The sequence below is a fragment of the Pleurodeles waltl genome, chromosome 1_2 (genome assembly GCF_031143425.1).
Source record: "Pleurodeles waltl isolate 20211129_DDA chromosome 1_2, aPleWal1.hap1.20221129, whole genome shotgun sequence".
Lineage (NCBI taxonomy): Eukaryota > Metazoa > Chordata > Amphibia > Caudata > Salamandridae > Pleurodeles > Pleurodeles waltl.
In genome coordinates this window covers 956,406,617-956,419,785 of record NC_090437.1, presented here as the reverse complement: position 1 = coordinate 956,419,785, position 13,169 = coordinate 956,406,617, and the positions used below count along the sequence as shown (strand labels likewise).

The 13,169-nt window shown below is 44.7% G+C and overlaps 1 protein-coding gene across 2 annotated transcripts in view; it reads left to right on the top strand.

The window, feature by feature from the left end:
- TRMT9B (tRNA methyltransferase 9B (putative)) overlaps positions 1 to 13,169 on the top strand; it is a 157,105-nt gene that overhangs the window by 35,508 nt on the left and 108,428 nt on the right. The window contains exon 2 of one of the 2 annotated variants that reach the window (XM_069200793.1): positions 6,692 to 6,821. The exons of the other annotated variant lie outside the window; for it this stretch is intronic. Coding sequence (XP_069056894.1) covers positions 6,757 to 6,821 — 65 coding nt within the window. The 5' untranslated portion in view covers positions 6,692 to 6,756. The remainder of the gene's footprint in view (positions 1 to 6,691; positions 6,822 to 13,169) is intronic. 2 annotated transcript variants of the gene reach the window in all.

Sequence of the window (13,169 nt, the reverse complement as noted above, 5' to 3'; positions counted from 1 at the left end):
TATTCTTTATTTTTCTACATTGATTTTGAATTTTTCACATGTTCTTTTTTCCTTTAATTATTGTTTGAATACTGCATAAATACTTCACTCGTTGCCTCTAAGTTAAGCCTGACTGCTTAGTGCTAAGCTACCAGTGGGTTAAGCACAGTTTTTTTTAGTGTCTTTAGTGGTTCACTCTAACAAGAGTTGTGATCATCATTTGAGGTTGAGGTGGATTCTGACCCCTTAAACTAATACTCCGATTTGTTACAAAGTGTATATGCATGGTTTAGGAGGTTGAGAATATGTGAGTTGTGGTGATCTATCTGAATAAGAAATCATGATGTGAAACTGGTGTGGGTGGCTCAGAAGTAACCTACATTAGTTCTTCATTGCATAAATAGGTGCTGCCTTCCACAGGAGTGATGATATTGAAGCTAGTAACAGAATTTAATATTTCCCAGAGAAATTCCCAGAGAAGTAATAATTGTGTGACACCATAACCAAACTTGAGAGTACACTATGCAGCAAATACGATCTCAAAAACATAATTGGCAGACTGTCCACCAAGGCTTAAGGGCCTCAGTACGGGCTTTAGCGATTGCCACCCTGTCAACAGATAATCTTTAGCTAAGATACATGGTGGACCTGTTGGCATTTTCTTTTTACAAAAGATAGACTCCCCCAAAAGCAGGATTCTGTTGTCAGAAAAAAAACACGAAAGGGTGTATGTTTTCTCCCAGGTGTAGGTGGCATTTGTGCACTTTTCCTGTTCAGAACCGTCATGGTTCACATGGCAGGCCTGGACAGCAAGGAGCCAGTGGGAGTGGCATCAATGGGCCACCCTAAAGAGGGCCTAGTTGCCACACCATTCTCACTGGGGTTCATTCTCGCCAGGGTTGGGTCCACAGAATGGTTTCCTGATTGCGGGTGCAGCGACACCTCCTCTGCCAGGAAACCCACTGCTCCTGCAAGAAAGGTGAGAGATGGGTAGGTGGAACATTTGTCAATATTTTTCAACCATATCTAAATTAGACCCTAGATCGTTCTCTCACTTTTGGGACCTTAGTGACCCTAGGAAACAATTTTCTTTAACCCAAAAATGATTAAATAACCCTGGAACTGCCTTATTTCCCTTTTCTTACCAGAGTATTGTGATATCTGTAGATATTCTTCTTAACAGTTGTTGGTACAAAATGGTTTGAGAAGGAAAGGATGTTAATAGGCTTCACTTTACACCACTCCACAGTGTTTTCATACTTAACCGCGGGGTGGTGCAATCACAGGCTTTTGCTTTGAGTGCTTAACAGGCGTTTGAAGCGTGATTCACACATAATGAAAGAGAACCTGTAGCTTAAACATCTGGGGCACCATTTTCAGGTGTATTGGACGGCGACTTACAAGGTCAAGCTGTTACAGGATTTAACAGTGGGAGATTGAAAAGTGATTCACGAGGGAAATAGCAGCGGGCAATCATCTCACCGGAGAGGTTTAATGGCTAATCTATACGAGGCAGAGCGTACGCTCAAAGGATTTGGGGGCTGATTTAAGAGACCATGCGCCATCATAATGACACATTAGCGTAATTTTTTTCAGCTAAAGTGGCCTTAGATGGTCAAAAACTCTGTGCCATATTTAGAAAGTGGCGCACTGCATTCATTGCACCACTTTGTAACCATTTGCGCTACACTATGCCTGCGATGGGCAAAATATATGCAAAGAGGGCATTCCCTAGTTTGGGGGGGGGGAGAGGGTGAAAAAAAAGGTGCAAGGAAATCTACGGGATTTCCTTGCACCACTTTTTCCCCCACTTTTAATGCCTGCTCAAAACAGGCATTTAAGAGGGGCATGCAATTGGATACAGTGGGCCCCTATGCACTTTGCAGGAGTAGAGCTAAAACTTTGGCGCTATTCCTGCAGAGTACATCAACAGCGTCAGGAATTCTGATTGCCCCCTAACCTGCGCTATGGTGCGTCGTATTTTAAATATGGTGCACACATGGTGGCGGTAGGGAGTGCTAAGGGGAACAAGGAAAGTGATGTACTGGGAACAGCACAATTTTTCCTAAATCAGCCCCTTGATGTCTTAGAAAATGATAAATGAGTATATTAACACGGCTGTCTTTAAGCGCATTGTTAAGAGTCCTTTCTTCCTTCTTGCAGGGCTATGTTCACTTTACAGATTACAGCCAGTGGGATCTTTTCATTTCTTATGCAAGCAAAAGCTGCTTTATAGGTAGATGCCTTCCCTATATGTGCAAGAAGCAAATAGATTCTCCATTTCAACGTCAGCTGTTCTTTTATTGGATGAGGTACAATGAACACTTGAGACGTGCAGGTGAAAAGCTGCAAGTCGCATCCCACACGCGGCAAAGCAGCCAAGGCCATGGCAGCGTTCAACCTGCACACAACCCACATGTCCTCACACGTTCAACATGCAACAAGTTAAAAGTGTTTAAAAATGGCTATTCCTCTCAGCACTTCACTCCGACACCCTGGACACAGCAGAGGTTGGGGAAGTGGGGGAGGCGGGGCGGTGATTTAGTGCCAGAATATCGTTGTCTACCATGAACAGTGTTTCCTAAATATCGTTTACGAAAATGTCGCCCACTTGGAGTTCATCATAGAAAATCTACGTGCAACGTCACGACATTTCTGTATTGAGATGATATATACGTCAAGCGATATTTTGTATACAATATTCTTACATAAAAGCTACGTTGGGGGGTGAAGCAAAAAACAGCACCCATGGTCATATTTCCCACGATCATCACACCGTTACAATACATGTCACAAAATGGCACTATAATTGTCCTGTGCATGTTACCAAAATGTTTCCACCACGAATGGCCCGCTACCTGTCAGTCATCAGACTGATCTTGGGACGGCAAATTGACACCCCTTCAACAATTTCGACCACATACTTAATAACTGCAGATCCCAGCAGCATGGCCATGATGAAGTGCCATGGTAGGTGATGGAATGGTCGTAGCTGCTGCAACCAGCAACTTGATACTGTCTAAGCATTTACCCTCTCTATCCATCTGTAGTGGAAAGAACCACTCTGGGAGGGTCACAAACCATGATTGAAATACAATTGAAACATCAGACTTCTTGCAGTGTTAGCCCGGAACATACCAGTGCCACAAGCCGTAAACAAGATGAACACAGTGCACAATGGGAATACACCTGCAGCAGTTCCACACACAATCTAGGAGACCCAAAAGTATCTACCAGCCTGAGTTAATGCAACCACACTGGTAATCCTGCCAAATTATCATGTAATGCAGGGAACATGCAGTGCAGCGCATAAGATGACAGCATGCCACAAGGCCAAGACAGTATAGTATCCAAAGGTTCCACTAAAATGAAGCATAAGCCTGCCTTTGCTTTTCAGACAGACCATAGGAACAGTGACACCAAGTCCACAAAAAGTGACCACCAGATGACAGCATCTATCAAGGTGCCACAAATAAGACAAGTGTCAGCTGGGAAGGTGCTAAATTTCACAACAGGTAAAATCAACATTCTTGCAGAAGAGATACAGTTTTATGTGAATCTCCTATACCTTTGCAGCCAAATATAGAGATCTTTGAAACAAATGCACAAGGGATACCATCTGCCTACCCACATAAAATGGTTGCAGATCCAAAGATCAAATGCTGGACAAAGAGACCCTATCAAGAACTGCCCAGTGCAGAAACTGCCTCAGATGATTGCCACGGAAACCTCATCACAGTTGCTCAGCAATATGATGTGAAGTCAAAGAGTAATTGTAAGTACACTTATGCCGAAACCTCCATGACTGACATGTTCCACACGTTTAGTGCTTGCTAAAACTCTTTATATGTCTGCCTATACTTAACTGGGTAAGGTGGGCTCAGTGTGAATGGAACAACTGGTAGGAATGTGCCAGTGCCTCTGTCTACATAGCACATTCATTTTACCATCTGGTAGATATAGCCTAATGGCTAGAGTTGCTGATTTTGGAACTGGTGAACCAGGCTGGAGTCTCAGCTTTGGCTCAACATCCTGTAATTCTGGGCAAATCATTTGATCTCCCTGTGACTAATGAATTCGACCTTGTGTAATGTAATCTGGTGCTCATATAAAGTGCCCCACTGCCCTTGGGCCGAGTTTGCATAAACATATCACCAGTAGTATTGTAGAAGTAAGATAGCATGTTCACCACAGGGTATTACATTTGCATCATGTGCAGCACTGGTGTTAGGAGTGGAGACTAGACAGTGGTGGCTAGCTCGTATTTACAATGGGGGCTGGAAGGGGGTTACAATAATAATGAAATTAAAAAAATAACCTTTACCTTGGGAAGTCCTCCTCTCCTCTCGTTGTTTCTCCTCTCCTGGCTCCAACATGCAACGGGACTCAGGAAACTGCACAAGCCAATCCTGCCGCTGCTTTCATGCTGGTAATGAGCATAAAAGAAGCGTCAGGATTGGTGGGAGCAGCCTCTCTCAACGCTCACAAGAGTGCTGGCGACCTATGCTTTCTCTAACCCAGCTGTCTTGAATATAAAATGCGCATGTCAGGCTGGCCGTTGCAAGACAGCTGGCCAAAGGGACATGTGCACTTTAAACAAGTGCACAGCTTTCCGGCTGCCACAGCAGCAATTGCCTCATCACATCCTGATGCTCAGTTCATGACGGGGTTCTGAAAAATAAAATGGTAATAAAGAAAGTTTATTAGCATTTTAATTTTCAGTTCTGGTGGCATTTTTGTAATGGGGTGACGCTCCTCCGCTCTCGTGGCATAGCAGCCCCTAAGGCTAGGCACATCTTTGTAAGGTCTATGGCAGGGGTTTTCACAGGTTCGGTTCAACAGCAACAGGGCAGTTCTAAGCACTTTCTATGTGCATAACTGCAATGATAAAGATCTTTTGGATCCACTCTTTTGTGTTTACAGTGGGTCTTAGATTTAGGACAATAGGTGATTTAACATGTGCAAGATGTAATTGTCAACAATGCTGACACACTTCCCCTCCTGCATGCAAACCCACATTTAGCAGTGTGCACAACCAATAGGCCCTGCTTCAACCAGTCACAAGGGAAGTAGTCCATGGTTACTCCTATTATGCCTTCCTATATCTGATACTGGCTATTAGCAGTCTTGCAGAGATTCACCAACATTGGCAGCCTCTAATGGTACTTTAAACACACATGTCTACCCCCACTCTGTTCATTGCCCTTTCATTCATGACCTCAATATTGTTGTTTGCTTCAATGACCTGGACATGTATTTATGTCTCTGGGATTCATAATGATCAGCAACATGCAACACAGATAATGTGAGCTCCTTCCCATAGGTTTAAGGCCATGCCATTTTAGACGTTTACCTCTTTCATCAAAGGAGGGCCTTCAAAAACCCAAGATCAGCAGTGCAACTCATGCCATGCAGCTCGAAGGTACCACCAGCCACAACATCACTAGAGTAAGGCCAAGCATAGAGGTACATGGAGCAGACAAACACATTCTGACACACTGGATGAGAGAGCTCAAAGGGTATTGGCTGTAGGTGTTGGATGGCATGCATGAGAAGGACAGTGGTGAGGGGGCAAATACTAGATGATCATTTTAGGGTCACAGGTTATCAGATGGGAAGGACACTAACACCGATTGTTCATCAGTAGGGGTACTTTGTCAAGTTGACAGGATTTGCAGGTAGAGTGGGTGGACAGATCACAACAAAGGGCACAGCGCTATGGCTTGCAGGCACATCCTAGAATAATAGTTTGTGAAGCAAGACAGAGGTAAACAGTGATGACACACATATTTCGCTGAATGCTGTCAAATTGTATTTACTACATGATCAACATGAGTCCACAAGGTATCAAGCACAGCAGGAGTGAGTAGCATTGCATGAGTCTCAGCATATTATAGAGAGGGAAATCAATGTGCCATGCAAGTAAACTAAGTACAGATTGTGGATGAAGGCTGTGTCAGGAGTACAATGTGAAAGCTTGGCAATACTGAAGGATATGTTTAATTCTATGTATCAACAATATGGTATAACAAGCCACAGGAGGCAGAGGTGAGTATTTACATTACCACAAATATACCTGGTGTCCATGTACAACTCAGCAGTAGTAGTAATAGTATAGACATAAATGCAGAATTTCTATTACCTGCTCAAAGTAATATTTCCTTCTGTTCAACTGTCCCATTGCTTTGAACCCCCACCATAGAAGCTGTTGCCATAACCCAGGATTTGTCACCTGTTGACGACTATATTACAGAGCACGAACAGACATATTGCAGGTCATCTGCTTTCATTTGGAGGCTTTGGCTTGAATTGATTTCCAGATGGAGGTACATGAATATCTGCCTGAACATGGTGTCCTCCATGAATATTGAATCTACAATATTGAAGGGACAGAATACTGAAAATTAAATATTGACAGTTAAGTAAGTTTAGATTTTCTATATCTAACTCCACATGTATGTACCTATGTGATACATATATCTTCTAGCTACCTTAATGTGGAGTTAAAAATAGTAAATCTATACTTCCCTATATATTCTTTTCTATTGATATTTATCTGTCGATACTCTGTCCTCGATATTAGTATGCCAAAATATTGTTTGAGTTGATATCCGTTAGTACAGTCTCTGATCACACCTATAACTTTCTGTGTTGTGTTTTCTGTCAGTACATATACCATATTATACTTTTGTTTCCTGGTGTTTCATTGTAGGATGTCATCGACAATGCCTTTAAAGGAGACCTGCTGTTATTTATAAGGAACGTGGGGAGCCCTAAATGGGTGGAGATGAGAGAAGAGGTGATACACTGCCTGTGACAGTGTATGGTGTTTGGATGACAAGGTGAAGTGCAACTTGCATCACATACCATTTGCATGTTAAGACTAGTTTGCCTTTTGTAATGCCAGTAAATGAATAGACATATATATGGCTTTTTGTGGTGAGGTGCAGTGGCGGCTCCTCCGCTATTGTGGAGGAGCATCGCCCCCGCGAGCAGCAGCCACTGCCATCCATTAACAACGAAGCAATAATAAACTGTGTTATTATTTACCTGCATCCAGAAACCAGTACTGTGCTTGCTGCTCTTGCTGATAAAGTATTTGTAGTATTTCATGACTGGGGACCCTCTTTTGCGCATAGTGTTATATGTATGTATTAAAAGTGTTGGGACACATGAAGTGTGATGCAATCCCATTTTGGGTTTATACTGAATGTTGTAGGCCCAGGTTTGTGGGATGCTTCAAAGGGATTAATGTTAGCCAGAAATTATATAGTTCCTCCTTTTCCTGAATGTCTCCACCACACTGATCCCTCCTCCCCTCTGTATGTCAGCCATTGTAAATCTGGTGTTAAGCATCTGGATCTTGGATTCACATGCTTTTCAATGGAGCAGTAGGAAGACCTGTTTTGTATATGCTCTCTGGATCATGCTAGTTCCATCAAGTTAGTCTAGAGATTTAAATAAGGGACACATGAGCAAAGGGCCCAAGTCACTGTTAAATGCACTGTAAAACACTGCAAAACATCTTCTCAAAGGAGATGGATGGCTGTTCCATCCCTCACATCCTGTGCCCAGCAAAGCAGCAGTCCCTGTCTGAAAGGCTTATTAAGTGGTATTGGACAACTTCCAGATGTTAGGGGGGTGAGAAGAATAGAACCTCATCATCTGCATCTGACCTGGGAACTTTGGGTCTTGCATCCAGCTGTCAGAGTGGTGGAGCTGTACTCCTGCTTTCCTGGTTCGATATATCACCACTTACTCCTCCTGATTCTGAGGCATCAGTCATGGTTAACTGTCTTCCCTCTGGCACTGCTGTCTTTGCTGTGTGAGGGCATCAGATAGAGCCTGAGTTTTGGGCTGGGCCGAGGACACTTGAGGGGCAGCAGGCATCAGGATGGAGATGACAATATATTATTTGTACCCAGAGCAGCAAGCATGACTAATCCTTCTATGAGTTCTTCAGCCCATTCCAAGATGGCGGTTACAATTGTTTTTCATCATGATTTTATAGAGTGCAAACTCAACGCGAAGGTATTGGAGCACTTTAGATGAGCACCTGTTATTTTACACAAGGTCACATTCATTATCTGTCTTAAGCAAGGGGAGATTTAGTGATTTTCCCAGAATCACAGGATGTTGTGCGGATACAGGAACTGGGACTTGCTTCCTCAATTCCTAGGTCCACAGCTCTGACCTTGGTGACACGTTCTCTCTTTTCCATTCCAAGACAATTCCTCTTTCTGTAATTGGAACTTCCTGAATAAATCTTCTACATTGTGAATAAACCAGCTGGTGACTGCACTGGAAAGCAGTTCAAGCGCATTTTTTTTATGTTCGTCACTCTGTTGGTATATTTTTCTATATATGTTTTTCTAGCTAAGTTTTTTTGCCTTTTCCTGAAGAATAAAGTCCTAAGATTTGTACGTATATTTCTGTGACCTCACATTTCTTCTGATTTACCTTTATACAAGCCTAATTTTGGGGAATGTTGTGCCTTTCATGGAGGTACCTTGCTTCCATCACCCGTGTTCACATGTGGTAATATAAATTGCCTACTTAATGGAATCATCCTTACATTGGGCAAGGCAAAACAACAATAGCTGTTGAGCCTTTTGCATTCTGTACTTTAATATTGCTGTATCAGTGTCTCCTAGTATGCAGTAATATGGAACCAAATATAACTTCTACCTTGCAATATCAAACTCAGGAGCTCCAAAAGTTACATTTGAAAATTGTTGTATTGTGATAAACATGGCTGCTAAACCCTGGCAAGCTGGTGGTAAGTCTTAATGCTCCTGTTGTTTTGAGTGATCCTTCTAAACTAAAAGAGTTCTTGGACTCCTTCACTGTATGTTTTGCTTTTCATCACACATATTTTGTTCAAGATTCGGCTATGATGGGATAATCTATTGGCTCAATTATGGGAGCAGCCCTATCTTAGCTACTCCACTGTTGATCTTCTCCAATGCATGCCTGGATAACTATTTGTTCTTCTTGAGTACATTCAGAAAGGTGTTTTGGTGTCCTGGGTGATAGATTTCTGATGAATAGGTTCTCTGGATTATAAAACCAGGTAATTATGATGTCTTAACCTTCATTACTTGTTTCTGTCAGTTAGCTAGAGAGAGAGGCTGGGTGGAACGGACCCACATGAGAATAAGGGTGAGCTCATGCAGTTTTCCTGTCTGTGAAAGAGTTGGTTAACACATTTTTAAACACTGACCACCGTCGATTAGAAAGACAGAGAAAAGAGGGGCCAGGTCCCCGCAATCGTAGGACTACTCTGTACTCAGGCAACCATGAGAATAGAAAGCGCTATTACTTTCACTTTTTGTGGAACCAATTCAAATAGTTTCTACAAATGGGCCCTCCTTCAAAAGCTGAAAAGAAATGGCGCAGTATGTCAGCATTATTCTTGTACTGTATTGATCCAGGCCATGTGATTTGAGACCCCAGGGACCATTAGGATATCTGGGTCTATCCTGTGTGAGGAAACAGAGGAAAGGTGTGCAACAGCTCCCTTCTTCCTCTTCTGACTGTTCCAGCAAAGAGTGTGCTTATTAGTGGATAACCTTTGATATGAAGCTGGAACTTAATTCAGGTCTTCGCCTTATTGGAGTGTGGGGCATGAAGTGGGTATCTCTGTTCTGACTGGGCTAATAGACTAAGGGGCATCTTTATAATGCCCTAGCTCCACCTTGCGCCACATTAACGTCATTATTTTTTACGTTAATGTGGCCCAACGAGGCTGAAATCCCCACGCCTTATTTACAGAGTGGAGAACTGCTTGCATTGCGCCACTCTGTAACCCTTTGCACAACATTATGCCTGCACCAGGCATTATGTATGTAAAGGGGGCATTCCCCGTTAGGGGAGCTGGAAAAATGGCGTAAAGGAAATCTGTCAGATTTTCTTGCGCAATTTTTTACGGCACCTTTTAATGCCTGCTCGAGAGCAGGCATTAAAAGGGGGCTTCCATTCTTTAAAATGGGGTCCTATGTACTTTGAAGGAGTAGCACCATTATTTTGGCGCTACTCCTGCAGAGTACATCAATAGCGTCATGAAAAATTACGCTATTGCCCCTACCCTGCGCCATGGTGCACAGTATTTTAAATATGGTGCACACATGGTGGCAGTAAGGGGGTGCTAAGGGGCGCAGGGAAACTGGCGCTGCACTCAGTGCAGCGCCATTTCCCATAAATCTGCCCCAAAGGGCCTTATTTAGGATTTAATGGACGGTACTCCGTCCTTCAGGATTATGAAGCACATTACCTCCATGATCCTGATGTACCACTATCTGTCACATTTGGAGACACTACATGCATTCCTATGGCACGTCCAGATGGCCGGGCTGCCTGAGGGTGGCAGCCCCGTGCCGGTCTTTATCTTCCAGCCTCCAGAGGCCATGGATAATGGGGAGCCTTACAGCCTTATGCCCTAGCCATCTGGTCGCTCCGACAACTAGGGTCATCTGGTCGCACTCCATGCGTTTCTGAGGCACATCCAGATGGCCAGGCTGCCCCTACATTCTCGCCAGTGGTCCCCTCCGTCCCTTCATCAGCTAGGCTAGCTTCTCACTTGGGGCGACAAATGCAAAAACAACAGTTGATGAACGGAATGCAGAGCAAATCAAACATTCACCCCCAGTCAGAGATCTGGGTTTAATCCATCTGTTGTTTTTTTTCTTGCCATGCCATTCCACTTTGGACCCAGCCATATGCAAATCAGCCCGAACCGACAGGCCTGGACACTCCCTGGACCAGAAACAAGCATCCTGGGACCAGTTTCAGGGTATCACCCTTCATCAGCCAGGCTAGCTTGAATCTGGTGGTATAGCAAGCACGGGACCCACGTCTGGGCATACCCTTCCCACGTGGAGCGACAAATGCAAAAACAACAGATGATGAATGGAATGCAGAGCAAATCAAACATTCACCCCCAGTCAGAGAGCTGGGTTTAATCCATCCGTTGTTTTTTTTTTTTTTGCTTGCCATGCCATTCCAGTTTCAGCTCTGTCCCATCCAGCAGGTGTGGCTACTTGGTTGATCCTGCCAGTAGCATATGCTCACCTCAAAGATTACGCCATGTACGTGTAAGTACACACCGCCAGTACAGTGAAACTGCGAATGGCTCATTAAATCAGTTATGATTCCTTTGATCGCTCCACCTGTTACTTGGATAACTGTGGTAATCCTAGAGCTAATACCTGCCATTGAACGCTGACCTCCCATGAAGCGTGTATTTATCAGACCAAGACCAATCCGGGCTTGCCCGGCCACTTTGGTGACTCTAGATAACCTTGGGCCGATTGCATCTCCCCATGACAGCGATGATACATTTGGATGTCTGCCCTATCAACTTTTGATGGTAGTATCTGTGCCTACCATGGTGACCACGTGTAACGGGGAATCAGGGTTCGATTCCGGAGAGAGAGCCTGAGAAATGGCTACCACATCAAAGGAAGGCAGCAGGCGTGCAGATTACCCATTCCCGACTTGGGAGGGTAGTGACGAAAAATACAATACAGGAATCTTTTGAGGCCCTTAATTGGAATGAGTACATTCTAAATCCTTTAACGAGGATCCATTGAAGGACAAGTCTGGTGCCAGCAGCCACGGTAATTCCAGCTCCAATAGCATATATTAAAGTTGCTGCAGTTAAAAAGCGCGTAGTTGGATCTTGGGATTGAGCTGGCCTTCGGCTGTGAGGTGAGCTACCTTCTGTCCCCGAGTGGCCTGTCGGTGCCCCCTTGATGCTCTTGACTGAGTGTCCTGGGGGTCCGAAGCGTTTACTTTGAAATAATTACAGTGTTCAGAGCAGGCTGGTCACCTAAATACTTCAGCTAGGAATAATGGAATAGGACTCCGGTTCTATTTTGTTGGTTTTCCGAACTGGGGCCAAGATTAAGAGGGACGGCTGGGGGCATTCGTATTGTGCCACTAGAGGTGAAATTCTTGGACCGGTGCAAGATGAACCAAAGTGAAAGCATTTGCCAAGAATGCTTGAATTAATAAAGAGTGAAAGTCAGAGGTTTAAAGACGATCAGATACCGTCATATTTCAGACCATAAAAGATGCCGACTAGTAATCCGGTGGTGTTATTCCCATGAACCGCCGAGCAGCTTCTGAGAAGCCAAAGTCTTTGTGTTCCAGGGGGAGTATGGTTGAAAGCTGAAACTTATAGTAATTGACGGAAGGGCACCAGCAGGAGTGGAGTCTGTGGCTTAATTTGACTCAACATCGGAAACCTCACCTGGTCCAGGCACGGAAAGGATTGACAGATTGATAGCTCTTTCTTGAATCTGTGGGTGGTGGTGCATGGCCATTCTTAGTTGGTGGAGTGATTTTGATAATGAGTGAGACTCCTCCATGCTAACTAGTTACGTGACCCCCCATCGGTCGGTGTCATACTTCTGAGAGGAACAAGTGATGTTCCGCCACACGAGATTGAGCAATAACAGTTCTGTGATGTCCTTAGATGTCCGGGTTTGCAAGTGCACTACAGTGAACGGATCAGCATGTGTCTACCTTTTGCCGACAGGTGTGGGTAACCCACTGAACCCCGTTTGTGATAGGGATTGGGGATTGGAATTATTTGCCATGAACAAGGAATTATCAGTAAGTGTGCATCATAAGCTTGCCTTGATCAAGTCCCTGCCCTTTGTACACACTGTCCGTCGCTACTACTGATTGGATGGTTTAGTGAGGTCCTTGGATTGGCCCTGCCGGTGTTGGCAATGGCCCTGGTGGAGCACCGAGAAGATGATCAAACTTGACTATCTAGAGGAAGTAAAAGTTGTAACAAGGTTTCCGTAGGTGAACCTGCGGAAGGGTCATTAACTGCGGAGTGGCCCGAGAGACCGGCGGTGCCAACCTGAAGCCCTTGGCAGCCTCCAAGAATGGAACACCTGTAGGCACAGGGCCTGGCCCTCCCCTCGTGCTTCCTGGCCAACAGAGCAGTCTGCGGCCACTGGGGTGCTTGGGAGAGAACTGGGCATGGGGTGGGCTCCTTTGCCTGGGAGAACTTGACCCTCATGCCGGGAGTGGCAAGACGGAAAGCCCCTCCTGAGGTGGAACCCACGCTCACCCAGCATGACCCTGGGAGGGAAACTGAATTGAAAAGCCTCCCTGGGCTGGGACCACCCCCCTGAAAGCCCTGCTGCCTGGGCTCTCCCGTGCCCGATTCCCAG